Raw genomic sequence first — 20,614 nt, 5'->3', positions numbered from 1 at the left:
CCTGACCCGGAAAGGAGCTCATACTCCTGTTGGTATCCTGATTTTTATGACTGTTGCCAGGGAACACTTCTAATGTGTGTGCAGACACACACACACACACACACACATGTATATAAAATAACATACATTATTACATGCATATATAGAATAATATATAGAATACAAGGAATATATATAGAATATATATTCTAATATATGTATATTCTATATCTCTATATATTCTAATATATGTAGAATACTCCCTCCAAAAGCAACAGAATGCGAATTCTTCTGAAGTGCACAAGAAACATTTTAAAGGACAGATCATTTATTAAGCTACAAAAAGTCTTAATACATTTTACAGATTGAAATTATATCGAGTGTCTTTTCTAACCACAGTGGTATAAAACTAGATATTAATTACATGAATAAAGCTGGAAAATTCACTTATGTGTGCAGATTAAGCAGCATGCTCCTGAACAACAATGGGTTAAAGAAGAAATCAAAGAAGAAATTTTAAAATACTTTGAGACAAATTAAAATGGGAATATAAAATATCAAAATTTGTGGGATAGAGTGAAAGCAGTTCCAAGAGGGAAGTTCATAGCAATAAATGCCAACCTCAAGAAACATGAAGAGACTCAAACAACCTGCCTTTACACCTCAAGAAACTAGAAAAAGCACAAAGCCCAAAGGTGGTAGAAGGAAGGGAAAAACAACAATTAGAGCAAAAATAAATGAAATAGAGACTAAGAAAGTGATAGAGAAGATCCATGAAACTAAGAGCTGATTCCTTGAAAAGATAAAATCAACAAACCTTTAGGTAGACTCACCAAGAAGAGAGAAGGCTCAAAATCAGAAATAGTAGAGATTACAACTGACCACAAAAATACAAGGATCATAAGAGACTAATGAACAGCAACAAATTGGACAATTTAAAGAAATGAATAAATTTCTAGAAACATACATCCTACTAAGGCTGAATTATGTTTAAGCAGAAAATCTGAACAGACTGGAAAACAGTATAGAAATCCTGCAAAAAATTAAAAATAGAGCTATCAAGTGATCCAGAAATTCCACCTCTGGGTATTTATCCAAAGGAAGCCAAAACATTAATTTGAAAAGATATATACAGTCATGTATTCATTGCAGCATTATTGATAATAAATAAGATATGGAAATAACCTAAGAGCTAAAAGATATAGATGAAAAATATACAGTTGACCCTTGAAACAACACAAAAGTTAGGGGGTCCCCCTCACCTTGGCCCATACCCCCACACAGTCCAAAATTCTCCTGTAACTGTAGAGTGGTAACTCCATATCCACGGTTCTGCATCTGAGGTTTCAACTAAGAGTGGATCAGGTAGTACATATTTATTGAAAAATTCTGTGTGTAGGTGAACCTACTCACTTCAAACCCATGTTGTTCAAGGGTCAACTGTATACACAATAAGGCCCCTTATTGCTATCAAGTTGAGTGTCTACCCCTACCCTTTTCTGCTTTGTCTACTCTGACCCTTAAAATGATCTTCTGATCATGGGATGCTATGCTGGAAGGCCTCAGTGACCATCTATGACTCTGCTTATTTTATAAGGAGGAAACTAAAACTCAGAAGTTAAGATCATTCTCCTAAAGTCATACGGTCAAATAAGTGACAGACCTCAACCTAGCACCAGGCCACTTGACTCTGAGACTGTAACATTATTGTTACTATTACTATCATTATCTTGTTATTATTTATAGAAGCATCTTGTTTTTAAATTATATGAACTGTGGCAAGAACTCTGTTGAATACCTACCCATTTCATCATGACAGTGATCCTATGAGGGAGATAGTGTTGTTTGCACTTCTGAAGATGAGGAACCTGAGGCTCAGACAGGTTAAATGACCGGTCTAAGACTACACAGCTGCTAAGCAGCAGAGCTGGGATTTGAACTCAGGATTGTCTGGCTTTGAAGCCGGTTGTGGTGTTTGGCTATGGTGCTCACAGTGTGGTCACCAGCATTGCTTTGGAGCTTGTTGGAAAGGCAGTCTCCGGCCCCACCCCAAACCTGCTGAAGTGCAACAGCTTTAGCTTCTCCCAGGACCTGGCTGGGCCCAAACATGATGCCTTCTCATTCTGTCTAAATTCTTTAACCTGAGCACCTGGTAGCTGCCTATGGAGTCTTCCCTGGGTAGAACTCTCACTTCTGCAGGCTCAGCTCCCTTCCACCTGGAATCCACATTCTGTTCCCTCTTTCCCTGTTCCTTTCCTCCTGCTCTCACTCCCCGCCCCCCCCCTCCCCCCACAAAGTTGGGAATTCAGGTGGGCCTTTTCTGAGTTAGGCTGTCTGCTGGCATCCCCTGTCACTGCCTCGGCAGTTAACCCCGGGACCCACTGGCTGCACTGGATGTACTAGAATTCTGGGAGCATGAGTGCAGTTTCAGGAGAATAGAAAAGAAACTTCAATTTGAAGCCAAATATGCACATGCAATCACGTTCTGGTTCTGTTATAAAAGCTGTGTGGCCTCTCATCAATCTCTCTTGGAGACTCAGGTTCCTCCTATATAAAGTAGGGATAATTTTAATATCCTTTGGGTTACTATGAGAGTGAAAACAAAGTAATGAGTAGTGCATATTAGGGCATGCTTAGATAGTGCATGCGTGCCCAGTCGTGTCCAGCTCTTTGCGATCCTATGGGCTGTAGCCTGTCTGGCTCCTCTGTCCATGGGGTTTTCCAGGCAAGGATACTGGAGTGGGTTGCCATTTTCTCCTCCAGGGGACCTTCTTGACCTAGGGATTGAACCCTCATCTCCTGCGTCTCCTGCATTGGCAGGTGGATTCTTTACTACTGAGCCACCTGGGAAGGCCATGCTTAGATATGCACGTGCTATTTCTAGAGACAGGAAATTCGGAGTTTCTCTAACTTCTCCTCGAGCCTCCTCCACTAAAGTATCTCTCTGTTGACAGGATGTTAGTGACCAGAATAGCATGGATTATCCCCAGCTCTACAAACCTGGGCAGCTGAATCTACTTTTTAACAAGCATGAATTTTTCATCTGTATGGCACATGGAATCTATACCTCATTAGCCCTTTTCTTCATCCCCTACGGGGCCTTTTACAACATGGCTGGAGATGACGGACAGCACACTGCGGACTACCAGTCCTTTGCGGTGACCATGGCCACATCTTTGGTCATTGTGGTCAGCGTGCAGGTAACCCTACTGGTGAAAATATCTTAACTGGATGGCTTTACAGCTTGTAAAATTCTGCTTCATTTGTTGGCAGTAATCTTAGTAGGATCCTCAACCATTTTGGTACCAGGGACTGGTTTCATGGAAGACAATTTTTCCATGGGCCAGGGTGGTGGGGGGACGGTTTCAGAAATGCATTATATTTATTGTGCATTTATTTCTAGTATTATTACAACAACCACAGATCATCAGGCATTAGATCCTGCAGGCTGGGGACCCCTGTAATACTGGGATTTTCTTTTTAACTACACATTCTGAGATGAAACAGGAATTTTTAACATAAATCCCCAGATGTAGGAGATCAGCATTTTGTGTCTATAACCTCCATATTAGTAGAAACCTCACAATGAATCGGGCACTCCTTGGGACTGAACACTGTACGTAAAGAGAACTGATATACTACTTCCTCCCTGTGTTTCCTTCTTGGGAGAAAAAGTTTCTAATGGTAATGATAATAGAAACTTTCCCATGATTTCTGTAAGAGTTAGTAACTTCTAGGTTTTTAAAATTTATTTCACTCAGAGGATAATTACTTTGCAATATAGTGATGGTTTTTGCCATATATCAACATGAATCAGTCATAGGTATACACATGAGCCCCCCGCCCCATCCTGAACGCATCCCCCCTCCCTCCCCACCCTACCCCTCTAGGTTGTCCCAGAGCACCAGCTTTGGGTGCCCTGCTTCATGCATCTAGTTTTATAGTGAGATGTAATGTTTATTTGGCAGTACACTTCTGTATTCAAGAGGTTGAATGTTAGGTGTGTGGCACATTTGAATCTCAATGCTTTTCTGGTAGGAATAATTTTTTAAAATTTATTTTATTGAATGACAATATTATACTAATTTCTACTATACAGCAAAGTAATTCAGTTTTATATATATTCTTTTTCATATTCTTTTCCATTATGGTTTATCACAGGATACTGAATATATTATACCTTCCTGTGCTATGCAGTAGGACCTTGTCATTTATCTATTCTGTATCTTGTAGTTTGCATCTGATAATCCCAAATCCTAATCTATCCCTCTCCTAAACCCCCTCCACCTTGGCAGTCACAAGTCTGACCTCTATGTCTGTGAGTCTCTTTCTGTTTCATAAATTACTTCATTTGTATTATATTTATTTTCCACATAAAAGTGATATCATTTGGTATTTGTTTTTCTCTAACTTACTTCACTTAGTATGACGATCTCTAGGTCCATCCATATTGCTGCAAATGGCATGATTTCATCCTTTTTATGGCTGAGTAGTCTTCCAGTGTGTGTCTGCATGTGTGTGTGTGCATGCCACATCTTCTTTATTCATTTATCTGTCAGTGAACACTCCGGTTGCTTCCATGTCTTGATTATTGTAAACAGTGCTGCTATGAACACTGAGGAATCTGTATCTTTTTGAATTACAGTTTTGTCCAGATACTTGCTCAGGAGTGGGAGTGCTGAATCACATGGCAACTTTACTTTTAGTTTTTTGAGGAACCTCCATATTGCTTTGCATAATGCCTGCACCAACTTACATTCCCATCTGGTAGGAATGATTTTTGATGATCCGTTGATCATCATTGGACATCTTGAGTTTGTTTTTTATTTCTTTTTTAATGCAAATGGTGGACAATACTATTAGATATTGAGTTAGAGTTCACAAAAGCTTTCTAATCCATTAAAATCTGTACCTCTGGGTGGATACAAGAAGCAGTGTGACCTCTGTTCTTTGCCTTTGTGTGCATTGTAAGGGGGAAAGTATCAATCAAGGGCTAACTTTTTACAGAGTTTGAATTGTCTTTGGTCAGTCCTTTTTCTATCCTATAAATAATCTCTTTTACAAATCTTAGCTACTTATATCAACAAAAGATCTCGTTAAACCCCAGACTTTCTCTTCATGACTCAATATTTATTAGACTGAATGAGTCAAATGTAAACATACTGCTTTTAAATGACATCTCTGCCGTTCCTTGGTCCATCTAAGTGAGTATCATTAAGTTCATACCAAAGCCATCTAACACTTGACATCTTGGGAGTTCAAAATTCAGAGTCAGATAGCATCCAAAATCAGAACCAGATTTCTCCGCTCAGAGGAGTTCTGTTTGTCTGTTTCACAATTACATAAAGCATATTGATGCTTTGTGAACCCTCCATGGATAGGTCCCCTGTGTTCAATTCTGTAGCAGAGGAGGAAACAACAGAGTGAACTGGAAGTATCTGACATCGCTAACGCATCCACCATGAAATCGTGGCTTCAATCAGAAACTGCTGTCTTTAGTACCACAGAGTACATTTCAGGAATTTTGTGAATTAAGCTCATTTTGAGAGTGGCATTAACATGTTTTCCTCTCTAAGCATGAGTAACTTCTGCAGAAGGAGTACATAGATGTTACTCTTTTGAGTTCAAATCTTTATCTTCACAGTTAAATCATATATTGGATGGGCATAAGACTCTTGAATCAGAGTGTTTTAGGAATTCTGTAAATGATTTTCCACTACATCTCTGTTTCAGTGTAACAGCTTGATATTAAGCTGATTCTCTTTCCTTTGTAAATAGTATCTTTTCTCCCTAGAGGCTATGTTTTTTTATCCTTGGACTTCACAAATGTTACCAGAATGTAACTTCATTCATTGATTTGCCTATAATTTAGAGTACCCTCCCAATCTGAAAATCTTTGCTGCTATCACAGAGCAGTGTTCTTCGTCATTTCTTTGATTGCTACTTTTTCTTTTTCTAGGATGCCATTATTTGAATGTTGGGCCCATGGATTGGACACCTATGGATTTACCATCCATGTCTCATCGTTTTTGCACATGGTTCCCATTTCTTAGAGTTTTTGCCCTGTTATGAGATGTTTCCATTTGTTTTTTCAGAATATTCAGTTCTAATCAGTGACTATTCTTATTTGGTTTCTCTATTGAATTTTTAAATTCAGAAATAACACTTTTTTTCTTCCAGAATTTTTTTTCTATGATCTAATTGCTTCTCCTTAAGAGTTCTCATTACTTTTTAAAATTATTGGTATAGTGCTTGTCTGTCTTCTTCATTGTAGGAACTACTTTTATTTTTTTTTCCCTCAGTCGAGTCCTCTTAAATTGGTTGTGATTTTTCTTTGCCTACTCATACCTACACAGGTCAAACCTTTGGTGTCTTTTAATGGTGATGAACTAACAGATGGTGAAAGTTAGAGCTAGGGATTTTGGTCAGCTATCTTGAGGAATGAGCAGGGAAACCAGCAAGTCTTTCTTTGCTGAGGTATGTAAGGCAGGGCTTTCTTTCTGTTCTCAGGCTTCTTGAGGAAAGAAAAGGCTGTCCTTTTGGCACCCCTGCAGTTTCATCAAGGCAGCTAACATTCTTTTTATGGGGCATCATTTTTAAGGACAGTAACTTCGTGTGGGAAGGGAAAGTATGTCTCTATATGCAGAAGAGTCTATTTACTGTGTAGCTCGAGCCCCCTTGGGCAGGCAGGAAACCTGTGGTCTTCCTGAGACTCTGCTAGAAATCTAAATTTTCATTTGGACCATTTGGAACCTCTGAGATGCAAATAAGGTGCTAGAACCTACTTTTAAAAAAATTGGAAAAACTGGAGTAAAACTGCTTTACAATGTTGCATTACTTTCTTCTGTACAAGAATGTAAATCAGCTATATGTATGCACATACCCCTTCCCTCCTGAGCTTCCCTCCCACCTCGCAAGGTCATCGCAGAACCGAGCCGACTGAGCTCCCTGTGCTATGCTGCAGGTTCCCACTAGCTAGCTGTTTTACCCACGGTGTAGTGTTATATCAATTACTCTGAATTCACCCCACCTGCATCCGCGTGTACATTGTGTCTGCATTTCTGTCCCTGTCCTGCATCAGTACCATTTTTCTAGATCCCACGTATATAAGCTAATATATGGTATTTGTTTTTCTGACTCACATCACTCTGTGTGGAAGACTTTAGGTTCATCCACATCACTACAAATGACCCAGTTTCACAGAACCTACGTTGTTTTCCTCTGAGAACTGAAGTGTTCATATTCACCAGTGGCTTCCTTAGTTTCCCCCTATCAGATCACTCTTTTTCAGCTGTGCTGTCATAACAAGTTATTGGATGGGAGAAAGGCTTGTGAACATGCTCCTAGATCACCATGAAGCCCAACTTCTGATGCCAAAAGTAGATTAAGGATTTTGTTATTATTTGAATAATTTAACAGAAATGGTAATCAAAATGAATTAGAATATTGATATAAAACAGACTATACCTGTGTCAAAATCGTCAAATGAAAATCTATGTACAGATCTTAAAATGTTGCACTTTCTCACTATGAAAAAGTTTTCCAATAGACAAATTTAGAGAGCAATTTGGAAAGTAGCATTGAAATTAGAAGCCACTCTGCTTCTTTCTCATTTAAAGTTTATCATTTTATTTCCTGATTTTCACTCAATATTGTTAGATATAATGGCTGGCAGATACAAGTCCTGAGGTCAGTTGTCTGCCAGAAATGTCAGATCAGTCTCCTGTGTTGTCCAGAAAGTGGTAGGGCCTGTGGTTGGCTGGTAACTAGACAGGTACGATTGTCTTTTCACAGAAGTGTCCTGAGGAGACGTTACTCAGTAAAATGATGCTCTTTTCATCCTCAACAGTCTCCCCTTTGCATTTGACTTTATTTACAGATAGCCTTGGATACCAGCTATTGGACTGTCATTAACCATGTCTTCATCTGGGGCAGCATAGCCACTTATTTCTCCATTTTGTTTACAATGCACAGTAATGGCATCTTTGGCCTCTTCCCAAACCAGTTTCCATTTGTTGGTAAGTGAGTCATATTATTTGCTGGGGCATAGTGTCAAGATGTCATTTGTCTTTGTAATGTATCTTCATTTTGGTGGGACTAGGAATGACCAGTAATTCTGTCTCTAGGAATTGACTGAATCAGACAGCTGGAGGTTTACATTTTCCTAACAGTGCAGATGCAGCAGACTGTCCCTTTTCAAATCAGAGGTATAGCACATATTTATTAGAGCTGCCTGAAAACCATGAAGTTCAGGTATATGATAGAGGGGAGAAAAGAAATGCTAGGCTCTCCCTTTTATGCCACATTATAACCAGCATTTATGCCAAAGTTCACCTGTGGAACTTTTCACTTAGAAAAGAAGTGTATAATTTGTGTGTGTGTTAAGTGGGCTTCCCTGGTGCCTCAGAGGGTAAAGCGTCTGCCTGCGATGCAGGAGACCCAGGTCTGATCCCTGGGTCGGGAAGCCCCCCCTGGAGAAGGAAGTGGCAACCCACTCCAGTACTCTTGTCTAGAGAATCCCATGGACAGAGGAGCCTGGCGGGCTACAGAGCTGGACAGACTGAGCGGCTGGCACTTTCTTTACTACTGGTGTCACCTGGGAAGCCCAGTGCGTGATTTAGTCTTTTAAAATTTCTGGGCAGTAGGCTGTAAACGGCATAGACAGCCAGTGTTCTCTGCCAACGTATAACATGTGTGACCTTAGGCAAGCTTCTTTTCCTTTTTATACCTTCTAAACTTGGGGACATTTATAGTTCCAACTTTTATAGGGAATTTGTGTGGGTTAAATGAGATAATGCATGTAAAATGCTTAGCATGCAGCTTGGTACATAGTACTTTATCAATAAATGTTAACCATGATAATAATGATTAAAGCAAATGTGACTTGATTACTGGTTGGGGGACATTGCAAGTGATTTGAACAGCAGATGGGTAGCAAAAGGCCTCCTAAAATCCCTTGAGCCCCTGATATTCTGATTCCACCAAGAGTATACATCTGGCCTACCTTTGGAGTATACTGTCATTGCCCCCCATATTTCAAAATGATTCCCAGCAAAGGCCACTGAGTTTTACACAGTGGGGCTATTAATAGACTTTTTAAAAAAAGTTTTAAAATCTCTAGTGTGTGTGAAATAAGCTGGTAACAAAGATGTTTCTGAGTTCATCCTGGAAATGTGGAAAAGAGATGCACAGTGACAACCTTCTTGAGTTCGATTAGGTAAGGCTGAGATCTGCATCTATTAGTTGGGAAACTGAGTCTAGAAAAACAATTATTAGAAGACTGATTCATAGAGAAAGCAAAATAAGAGCAACTATCGGGTTATACATTTCCAAGATTGTAATTGTAATTGAGATTAATTCCATTAAGATTATAGTTCCATTTAAATGCATATATACATTTAAGAGTATTCAATTTTTGTCTTGCTCTGTGTACCTGGAAATATATAAATTACACCACTCTTACTTAATATAAACTGTTAATCCTTTGCCCACCAAAAGGTTCCAACCATGTAGAAACATGATGGTTGTGAATAAGAATAAGCATATTAGGGGGAAAAAAGAGACATTTAAGTTTTTCCTTTTCTGTTCTCTTTGGTGCCAAATCTGAAATTTCAGTGTGTTGACCAGAAGACTTCCAGTCCTAAGAGAGTGTTCGCACATGCATAATGAGACTGGAATGCCTCAACTGGAGAAAGTAGTCTGTGTGGTGACCACTCTCTCCAGCTAAGCACATACCATTCCAGGAATTAATTACTGAGTTCCAATGAGACTTTTTAAAAGTTAGATCAACACTGAGGTTTAAGAAATTTTTTTCTTAGTAGCCAGCAGCAAACAGGAGTGTGGTTTTAACGTGATGGGTTTTTTTTGCCCCAGCCATGGCTGCGGGTACTGAGCTTCAAGAAGCTCAGAGTCATTTAATTTATGGAGTTGTTCATTTCTGCCTAGGCAGTTGGAATCAAGTGGTCTTTGGTAGGCAGTGTCTATCCTACAAAGACAGTAAATGCAGACATTCCAATAAGCAGCCAAGCCCTCACACCTAAAGCCCATTCAAAATAGTGGTAATGCTGTAGGATTGGGAGGGGTAATTGGAGGTATCATGTGCCTAGAAAAGCAACAAAAGGAACAAAGGTTCATTTTGGCAGTGTAAGCACAGTTGACATCTTCTGTATAATTTGTCTGTCGGCCCCACTGACCCCTATTGCTTTGTTTAGACAAACAGCCCAGGATACAAGGTGTGAGTATAAAATAAGAACACTGGCTCGGGAAGGAATCTCACTATTCTCTAGAACTAGTATATTGAATGGCTGCATTAGTGGTTTCCCAGTGTGGAGAATGCCCTTTTCACAAACCCAGGAGCATCTCTGATCACCTTGGGACTTTGAGGACTTCATATCCATGGGAACATCAGAGAGATCAGCATGTCCACTCGAGGCTGTTGCCTGGATTTAAAAGGTTGATCCTGTCATAGATACAGCTTACCTTTTATGACCTAGCCAGTGGAGACCATCGTTTGCGATTGTACCTGCATCTAGAACATCTACTGTGTCATTTGATATGATGGTTTTAAGGGTAAATGTGACTTTAGTGACTCCTTTGTGGTTGAGGCATCCTGAAACTGGATGAGAGAATGCTGTTCTTCAGTGAAGGTGGACTGAACCTGGACCAGACAATGCATGTCTCTGGCTATCAGTCTCCTAGTGATCAAGCTGTGAAGCAGTTCCCAAGGGCGATCTTACCATTGTTCTTGCCCTTTTCTTATCACCACTGAGCATACTGTATGCTGGGGGAAGATACCCAGTGTTTCTCTCTAGGAAATCCAAACAATTAATTCAATAATTGAGTCCGATTTATAACCACAGTGTTTATTTTTCTTTAATAATAGGAAATGCACGACATTCCTTGACCCAGAAGTGCATCTGGCTTGTTATTCTCTTAACAACAGTGGCTTCAGTTATGCCTGTGGTGGCATTCAGATTTTTGAAGGTGGATTTATTCCCAACTCTGAGTGATCAGGTATGTTGCAGCACTGATGGGTACTTGAGGGGTTGATTCTTTGCTCTTGGAATCATGTCCTCTGCCTGACAAGAAGTCCAGGGAAGAGCTAATGAAGTTTTCATCAGCAAACACCTACAGGTAGGTGCATAGCATCACATTGCAGTAGCTGGAACCGTCCACATCTGAATGTGTTAGCACTGGGAGTGCCAATGAAGATAACTGTCTACACTAAATGTGGGTGAGGAGTCATAAATTACAAGTTAAGTTGTGTATTTTTTTATATTGGCACATAGTTGATTGAAGTGTAGTTTCAGGTACACAGCAAGGTGGTTCAGTTATATACATGCATCTATTCTTTTCCAAATTCATTTCCCATTTAGGTTATTACAGAATATTGACAAGCATCCCCTGTGCTACACAAGTCCTTGTTGGTTATCTATTTTAAATACAGCAGTGTATACATGTCCATTCCAAACTCCCAGTCTATCCTTCCGCCCAAACCCCAACCACAGACTTACCTTTCTGAAGCACCTACAGCATCCACAATCAAAGCAAACTGCACACTTAACAATCCAATCCGATAAGCAATTCAAACATTGATATAAGATTCATGCACCAAATAACAGTAATAGGAAGTCAACATCACATTTAAAACACTTTGTACTACTAACATATGCCTCTACACCACAAATTCACATCATCACAATTAAAACAATGAATATAATAGATTAATTTAAAAAAGCACTCTAATAACAGTAATTTTGATAAGTATAAACACATAGTTATATCTGTGAGATATAAGAACCTGCCTTTCAATGCCAGTGCAGGAGACGTAAGTGACTCAGGTTCAATTCCTGGGTGGGGAAGATCCTCTGTAGAAGGAAATGGCAGCCCACTTCAGTATTCTTGCCTGGGAAAATCCTATGGACCAAAGAGCCTGGCAGGCTGCAATCATGGGGTTGCAAAGAGTTGGACACGACTGAAGCAATTTAGCACGCATATAAATTTAAAGCATAACTTCAGCTAGTTATCAAATACACAAATTTACAATACAAAATATTAGTACACAAAATCTTTTAGTTTTATAAACTACCAAGGAATACCCTCAAAAGGAATTTAAGAAGAGAGTTCCATTTTAAATAATGTCAACATAATTAGAGAATGAACTTAAAGCTATTGTTAAATATTCTAAGTCTGTGAGTCTGTTTCAGTTTGTAAATAAGTTCATTTGTATCATTTTTTAAGATTCTTCATATAGTGATATCATATTTGTCTTTCTCTAACTTCACTTAGTATGATAATCTCTAGATTCCATCCATGTTGCTGAAAATGGCATTATTTCATTCTTTTTAATGACTAATATTTCATTGTATAAATATACCATATCTTCTCTATCCATTCATCTGTTGACAGATTTTAGGTTGCTTCCATGTCTTAGCTACTATAAATAGCACTACAATGAACATTGGGGTGCATGAACATTTCAGATATGGTTTTCTCTAGATATATGCCCAGGAGTGGACTTGCAAGATCATATAGTAGCTCTATTTTTAGTTTCTTAAGGAATATCCATACATTCTCCATAGTGGCTGTACCAACTTACATTCCAGCAACCGCATAGAAGAAGTAAAACTGTTACTGCTTGTGAATGACATGATATCATACACAGAAAATCCTAAAGATGCTACCAGAGAAGTAGTAAAGCTCATCACTGAATTTGGTAAAGTTGCAAGATACAAAATTCATACACAGAAATCTGTTGCATTTCTATACACTAACAAAAAAAGATAATAAGGAGAAATTAAACAATCCATTTACTGTTGCATTGAAAAGAACAAAATACCTAGGAATCAGCCTACCTAATAAGGGCAAAAGAACTGTACTCTGAAAACTATAAGATGCTGATGAAAGAAACCAAAGATGACAAGTACAGATGGAAATAGAAACCATGTTCCTGGACTGAAAGAATCAATATTATCAAAATGACTATACTACTCAAGGCAATTACAGATTCAATACAATCTTTATCAAATTGCCAATGGTATTTTTCATAGAACCAGAACAAAAAAATCTTAAAATGTTTATGAAGACACAACCAACCTTGAATAGTCAAAGCAGTCTTCAGAAAGAAAAACAGTTGGAGGAATCAAGCTCCCTGACTTCAGACTACATTGTAAAGCAACAGAATGATATCGGCCCAAACACAAAAATAGAGCTCACCTGAACAGGATAGAAAGCCCAGCAGTAAACCCAGGTTCCTGTGGTCAGTTTGTGGCAAAGGAGGCAAGAATATACATTGGAGGAAATACAATCTCTTCAATAAACGCTGCTGGGAAAACTGGACAGCTACATGTAAAAAAAATTAGAACATTTCTTAACACTGTACACAAAAACAAAATGGATTAAAGACCTAAATGTAAGACCAGATATCATGCAATTCTTAGAGGAAAACATAGGCAGAATGTTTTGCCTTTGACATAAATTGCAACAATATATCTTTTTTTGGTTTGTCTCCTAGAGTAATGGAAATAAAACAAACAAATGGGATCTAATTTTGGCACAGCAAAGGAAACCATAAACAAAATGAAGAGCCAGCCCACAGAATGGGAGGAAAAAATTGCAAATGATGCTACTGATAAGGGATTAGTCTCCAAAATTTACAAATAGCCCATGGGACTCAATATAAAAAAACCCCACCCAATCAATAAATGGGCAGAAGACCTAAATAAACATTTCTCCAAAGAAGGCATACAGATGGCCAAAAGGCACATGAAAATATGCTCAACATCGCTCAGCATTAAGGAAATGCAAATCAAAACTACAAGTATCATCTCACGCCAGTCAGTGGGGCCATTGTCAAAAAGTCTACGAACAATAAATGCTGGAGAGGGTGTGGAGAAAAGGGAACCCTCATGCACTGTTAGTGGGAATGTAAATTGGTGCAGCCACTATGGAGAAGAGTATGGAAGTTCCTTAAGAAACTAAACATAGAGCTACCATGTAACCCCTGGCAGCATTTTGGACATTTGCCCCCAAGGCAAAGGGAAGCTTGACGCAAATTTACTGACTTGGGAAAGTAAAGGGCTGTAAAAGAGAGACAAATAAGGTATGAGGTGAAGGGGCTCTAAATATCTGTAGAAATATATTAATAGTAACAGGAGGAGGTGACGTTCATAACAGCTGGGTTGAAAAGTACAGTTAGAAGAAAAACAGAATAGATTCTAGAACTACCTAAGCCAAGGGATTAACAGAACATATTTAGGTATTTCATGGAAAGAGGAGTATAAGCAACACAATGTCAAGTTAGATCTGGACCCAGAGAGGAAGAGAAAAGGAGAAAGAGGGGACACACATTTGTAGCCACATCATGAGAAGGGGGAAATACTGATGAGATGAGTGACCAGGCTGATGATGCTGAGAAGAACTGAGGTAGAAATTCCCTTATCATGAAATCCTTCCTGGTCTGGGGCCAAAGTGCCAAGAGATTCCGTCTGAAATGACTCACTCATTCCCCTCTAATGTTTGCCCTTTTCCTTTGGGCTTGTGAGCTCATTCTGATGTAAATCCAGACAATGATGGATGAGCTGAAGGAAGATGATGCTCATTCCTTCCTATGTTTATGCACACCATGATTTTCTGCTTGATGACTTTCTCCTGACGTGAAAGTCAGAATCCAAGTGATCAATCAGCTCATCTAGAGAACAAGGTGCTAAGCATCAAACCTTGGATCTTTTCTCTCAGCATTACAGGGAAATGAGATGCTGCAAACCCATTCAAACAATGTTGAGCTCTTCAAAAGGTCACCAGAAAACCCACAAGAAATCAAAACCATGACAAATCTCATGGTACTTGGACCTGTCACAAGAGTTTAGAAAATGAGAGTCATAAATTTCAAATTTTCTTAGTCCAATCACCACTGACTTTTTGGAGCCAGAGAACATCTAAGAGAAAGGAAAGGCTGATTTGGGGGAAATGGGACTGTAAATTGTTATACTGACTGAGTTTGGGTGGTGCAAGTTACAAAATCATTCTGTGCGAAATATGGTCCTGTTCATTTAAGATGGATGTATGAGATGGAGACAATTCTGAAATTTGTCTTAACACTTTTTGTTTGCTTAATAGTCTCTTGAAGAAATAAAAACTGACCAGTATCCAGTTTTCCTGGCTTTTAGGTAAAAAACTAGATTTTGCAGTGAAGTTGAGTACTTGGTTATTACTGATGTTGTTTTTACAGAAAAGGTTTTTACCTCAGGAAGTGGGCCACTATGTGGAGTCTGTCATTTGGATGCTGCGTCTCACTCTGGGTCTCCTTTGTCTCCAGATCCGCCAGTGGCAGAAGGCTCAAAAGAAGGCAAGGCCCCTGCGTAGCCGAAAGCCTCAGACTCGGAGATCAAGCTCGCGAAGATCTGGATATGCTTTTGCTCACCAAGAGGGCTATGGCGAGCTTATCACATCTGGAAAAAACATGCGAGCTAAAAATCCACCCCCAATGTCAGGGTTGGAAAAGACACTGTATAATAGCACTAGCTGGATTGAAAATTTATGTAAGAAAACCACAGACACAGTGAGCAGCTTTAGCCAGGATAAAACAGTAAAACTGTGAGTCAAGATGAATTTGAACCACACAGTTATCTTTTCATTTCAGCTGGAGCTGAAATCAGCTGGCTCCAGGGTTTGGGGTCAAGGGCTAGGCTGGAGCAGATGGCCTCACTTATCCTAAACCTGTGGCAAACAGCAGCCAGTGCCCATCAGATAGAGATGCACTCTACTGACAACCAGGCCAGAGGGCACTGCCTAATTGATGAGTTGGTGGACAAAACTCTCAAAATACTAGCACAGATTTCTATCAACCTAGATACCAATCAATCTGTACTTTAGAATCTCATTTATGGAGAAACACTTGTAAATCTGCATACCCAGGGAATGGATCTTCAGATGGATAAAAGGGTACATTCGCAAGCTATATATCCCAGCTGTGAAAAGCATCCTTGTGACACATTAACACTTATATGTAAGGTCAGCTATTTCCAAGATACATGTTTAAAATTTTAGAGGTACACATTGTACACGAAGGTGCTTTCAGACTTACAGCACCTTGTCACTCTCCAGTCTTGATCTCTACCTGTGTGTTCAGTCAGAACAACAGATCCCCTTCATGCCTAAAGAGAAGAAAAACATGCTGGTATTCCACATTTTTCTACTAGTCTGGAGACAAAGTAGACTGAGCATCTTTACAGTGGGTAGGCTGACAACTTGTTCAAATTTATTCAAGAAATTCTCAGGGACATGTTCATGAAATGTCAAAGAGAGACTCTAGATAGAAAGTATTCCATGTACTTGTCAATGACTTTTATAACAAACTCAGTAGTTATTTACTCTGTCATCCATAACTGTTGATGGACTCAGCAAAGCACTGAAATTTCACACTTTGATGATAGTATTTCATGTAATTAATATATCTGTAAATACTTTCGTTATTTCCAATTTTGAAAAGCTCAGATTTGAAGCCAAACAAGTAATCTCTTTAATTGCTATTTAAGTATGCAGGTTTAGGTTGTTCACCTGTCATAATTCTAACATATGTGTTGAGTTTCTGGAGATGTACCAGCCCAAATTTCAGTCCACGTGTGAGTCACCAGTGCAGTAGCTATAAAAAGAATTCACGCATATTCATGTTCAAACTCCAGTTCTACTACTTACCTTGGTAACCTTTGGCAGGTAACATGCCTCCTCTGGGACTCAGTTTCTTCCTCTGTAAAATGAGGATTTTCTACCTACCTCATGTGGTTGTTTGAGGATTGTCAAAGCACAAATTCTTCAATCATTAAAAACAATTCTCAGTGAATAGATGATTAGGTAAGTGCCATTTAACTACTAATCATCAGAATAACAGAGTTTGAAAAGAGCAAATGTGAAGAACTGGAACTTAAGTAATCAATGGGAAAGGCCTTGATCAAATGAGATGGTAAAGTAAAAGCCTTACTTTGGTTAGTATCCTAAAGGGAACTAACCTTGGCAGTATTTCTATATAACTTTAACCATGAAGGTAAATTTCTCTATAAGAAAACAAAAATCATGTTTTATCAATTTTCTACAAATCAGTTTCCAACTTTATAGAATCTTTAATCTGATCTTTATTGAATTATTAAAGTTATATTTCTGGAGAGAGTCAGATGGCCCTTGGGTGAGCTTGATGGCTAATAGGCTAGCAAGATATTAATGGATCACACAATCCTTTTTTTTTTTTTTTTGCTTTAATTTCCAAGTCTGGGATAATGTTTCCTGAATGGGATCAAATGAGATATGTATAAAAAAGCCTAATGCAGTGCTTTAATCATAGTTAATGGTTATAGATTTACCCTTTTCTCCTAATGCCTGCGTAGATTTATCCAATGTTAGTTTTTAGTGTCTAATTTGTCATTAGTTTCACTGTGTTTGCTTGCTTTTTGTAACATTTTTGAAAGATTTGAAAGCTCTCAGTAAATATTTTGGCACTGTTGGTGTTTGATGTGTTGTTTCTTTATTGGAAACCCATTGGCAAAGTTTTTGTTACATTGATCAACTAATTATTTTTTCTCTCTTAGGGAAAGTGTACATCATTCTTAGGATCAGAGTCAAGAACAAAATGAACCAGTGCAACCTATGTTTAAGGGATGGGAAAGATTAGGAATGGTCCATGTTTGCAAATTCAGTTCAAATTAAATAAGGCTGTTTATAAACAGATAATGTGGATAGCTGTGAGAGAAACACATTTATCAGTTTACTTTGGCCCTATGAGATCCAAATAAACTCACACACCCATTGCAAGGTTGTTCAAGTGCCAAGGATTATTTTGACCCAGAAGATAAAAAGCCTGAAGGCTGTTGGTGATGCTTTGGGGAACAGTAAAATTTTAGTTTTATGTAAACTATCAGATTATTTGGAAAGAAAAAAAATTAATTCTATATTCAGGACTAAAGTTGATAACTTGTGTTTTTAAAGTCTTTGTCCAAGTTTTGAGCTCTTATAGACAATTACAAATTGTGTTTTCCAAAGGAGGGCTCAAGATGGCAGAATGAGAGAATGTGGCATTCACCTTCGCCTCCAGACACATCAAAAATACATCTACATACAGAATAATAGTTCTCATGGAAAACTAGTTGGAAACTGACTGAAGAACTCCTATATAGCCAAAGCTGCAAGAAAAATCTCCACCTAACAAGGTAGGAAAGAAAAAAGACATAGGGTCAGGACCCCCACCCCTGAGAAGAATCTGAAAGGATGAGAATCCTGCATTGGTTGGATCCTCATCTAGGGCTGCAAGCAGTTCGAGCCACAGTCTGGGTTTCCCAGGCCTAGGGAACAGCATGGAGAAGACAAGCCCTGTTGGCTAATGGCAGAACTGCTGAGACAGATAGAAGGGCTGTAGAAGCTCAGACTCAGTACCAAGGAGTCTGTGTGTGCTGGCTTGCCAACAATCACGGCAGAAAGAGCCTTGTACTGGCAGCTGCCACTTTGCTGCATTTCTCAGTCCGAATGGGGCAAACAACTCCAGTACTGCTCACTCCTCACCATAGCTTTGTATGAGACCTGGGCCAGCTGGCCATGAGGTTTGTATAACTACACAGAGACAGGTCTGGGATGTGATCTGGCTAAGGCAGTAGTGGTCACTGGCAGCGTGTGCTTGGGCAGTGCTGCCCGAGTTTGCCACAGTGAGCCTCCCAGCGCAGTGTTCCAGCCCCACCCACGCCACACTGCAGCTGAGCATGGAGGCGGAGACGGCCCAGATTGCTGGCAGCAGCTCAGCCACCTCAGTTTCTGCAGCCACAAAGCCCCGTGACTGGTGAATGCCCCAGCCACTCCACATCATAATGTTGTACTAGATCTGGGACTAACATGACAGGGAAGGGATGTGACCTTGGGCTGCATCCCAGTGGAGCTGCAGAGGCTTTCACAGGCAGCACATCATTCCTCTGTGAGTGTGTGGGCTTAACTTCCTTTAGCAATCACTTCCTTTGGGGCAGGGCACGCACTCAGGGGGAATGGAACCTGACTGGGCTCAACCAGCCCGCTTCTACTCCATCACCTGGGGAGCAGGCCCCGCCCCTGACAGGATGGCGACAGCCACAGAGCAAAGAGGAAGTCCCACTTCATACCCAACACAGGCTTTAGACCCTCCAATGCCACCACACCCCCTATCAAGGGGAAAAGAGCCAGCACACCCTGAAGAAAGATGTGGCTGGTGTCCATATTAAAACCAGCCCTCTCACCAAAGATATTACACACAGTCTACACAGTGATGCTTCCATATGAAAATGCCCTTTAAGACCACAAAAGCTAAGTTTCTGTGTCTCTCTGAATTTAGGAGAAAGTTAAATAAAATGAAAATGCATAAACTACTCCCAATAAGAAGAGCAAGAGAAACTCCATGGAACAGAACTCACCAGTGTACCAGATCCTGATTTCAAAAAGGTGGATTCATCTCCTAGAGTAATGGAAATAAAAGCAAACATAAATAAATGGGACCTAATTAAACTTAAAAGCTTTTTCACAGCAAAGGAAACCACTGACAAAAGAAAAAGATAACCTAGGAGAAATATTTCTAAGAAAAAATATTTGCAAGTGATATGACTGATAAAGGATTAATAGCCAACATATATAAGCAGCTCATACAATTCAACATCAAAAACCAAACAAACCAATTAAACGATGCGTCTATTCAGAAGAACTGAATAGACAACTTTCTGAAGAGGAAATTCAGATGGCCAACAAGCATGTGAAAAAATGCACAACGTCGCTAATCATTAAAGAAGTGCAAATCAAAACCACAAGAGATATCATCTCACACCTGTCAGAATGACTATCATCAAAAAGTCTACAAATAAGAAATGTTGTCAAGGTTGTGGATGAAAGGGAATCCTTGTACGTCATAGGTGGGAATGTAAATTGCTTCTGCCACTGTGGAAAACAGTATGGAGGTTTCTCAAAAAACTAAAAGACCCAGAGATTCCACTCCTGAGTATACATACAGAAAACCCCAAATCACTAATTCAAAAAGATACATGAACTGCAATGTTCACAGCAGCATTACTTACAACTGCTAAGACATGGAAGCAACCTATGTGTCCATCAACAAATGAAAGGATAAAGATGATGTGGTATATATTTATACAATAGAATACTATTCAGAATGAATATTTGCCATTTGCAGCAACATGAATGGACTCAAAGGGCATTATCCTAAGTGAAACAAGTCAGACAAAGACAAAAGCTATATAACTTATATGTGGAATATAAAAAATAAACTAGTGAATATAACAAAAAAGAAGCATACTCACAAATAGTGGTTACCACAAACTAGTGGTTACCAGTAGGGAGAGGATTTGGAGGAGTAATACAGAGGTGGAAGAGTGGGTAATACAAATTACTGGGTGTAAGAAAGGCTACAGGCATATACTGCACAACATGGGAAATATAGCCAATATTTTTTAATAATTAGAAATGTGGTATAACCCTTAAAATTATGTAAAAGTAAACAAATTTTTAAAAGTTACTCCTTAAGTTTATATGGAATCACAAAAGACCCAGAATTTCCCAATCCTGAGGAAAAAGAACAAAACTGTGGGTATAATCCTTTCAGACTTCACAGTCTATCTACCTC

General features: G+C 39.2%; 1 protein-coding gene and 1 long non-coding RNA gene across 7 annotated transcripts in view; one reads left to right on the top strand and one right to left on the bottom strand.

Moving 5' to 3' along the window:
• Positions 1 to 17,473, top strand: part of ATP8B4 (ATPase phospholipid transporting 8B4 (putative)) — a 305,125-nt gene extending 287,652 nt beyond the window's left edge. For all 6 annotated transcript variants that reach the window (XM_061157127.1, XM_061157129.1, XM_061157123.1 and 3 more), the window contains 4 exons: positions 2,934 to 3,179; positions 7,859 to 7,997; positions 10,862 to 10,992; positions 15,296 to 17,473. In XM_061157127.1, coding sequence (XP_061013110.1) covers positions 2,934 to 3,179; positions 7,859 to 7,997; positions 10,862 to 10,992; positions 15,296 to 15,577 — 798 coding nt within the window. In that variant the 3' untranslated portion in view covers positions 15,578 to 17,473. The remainder of the gene's footprint in view (positions 1 to 2,933; positions 3,180 to 7,858; positions 7,998 to 10,861; positions 10,993 to 15,295) is intronic.
• Positions 10,821 to 14,230, bottom strand: LOC133066251 (uncharacterized). The gene is made up of 2 exons (XR_009695108.1): positions 11,780 to 14,230; positions 10,821 to 11,053 (listed from the first exon to the last, which is right to left on the bottom strand). It is a non-coding gene; the product is annotated as an uncharacterized LOC133066251 (long non-coding RNA).
• Positions 17,474 to 20,614: the final 3,141 nt, after the last annotated feature.

The sequence above is a fragment of the Dama dama genome, chromosome 12, assembly GCF_033118175.1.
Source record: "Dama dama isolate Ldn47 chromosome 12, ASM3311817v1, whole genome shotgun sequence".
Classification (NCBI taxonomy): Eukaryota; Metazoa; Chordata; class Mammalia; order Artiodactyla; family Cervidae; genus Dama; species Dama dama.
Note: the sequence above shows the minus strand (reverse complement) of the source record. Positions and strands in the feature narration are given on the sequence as shown.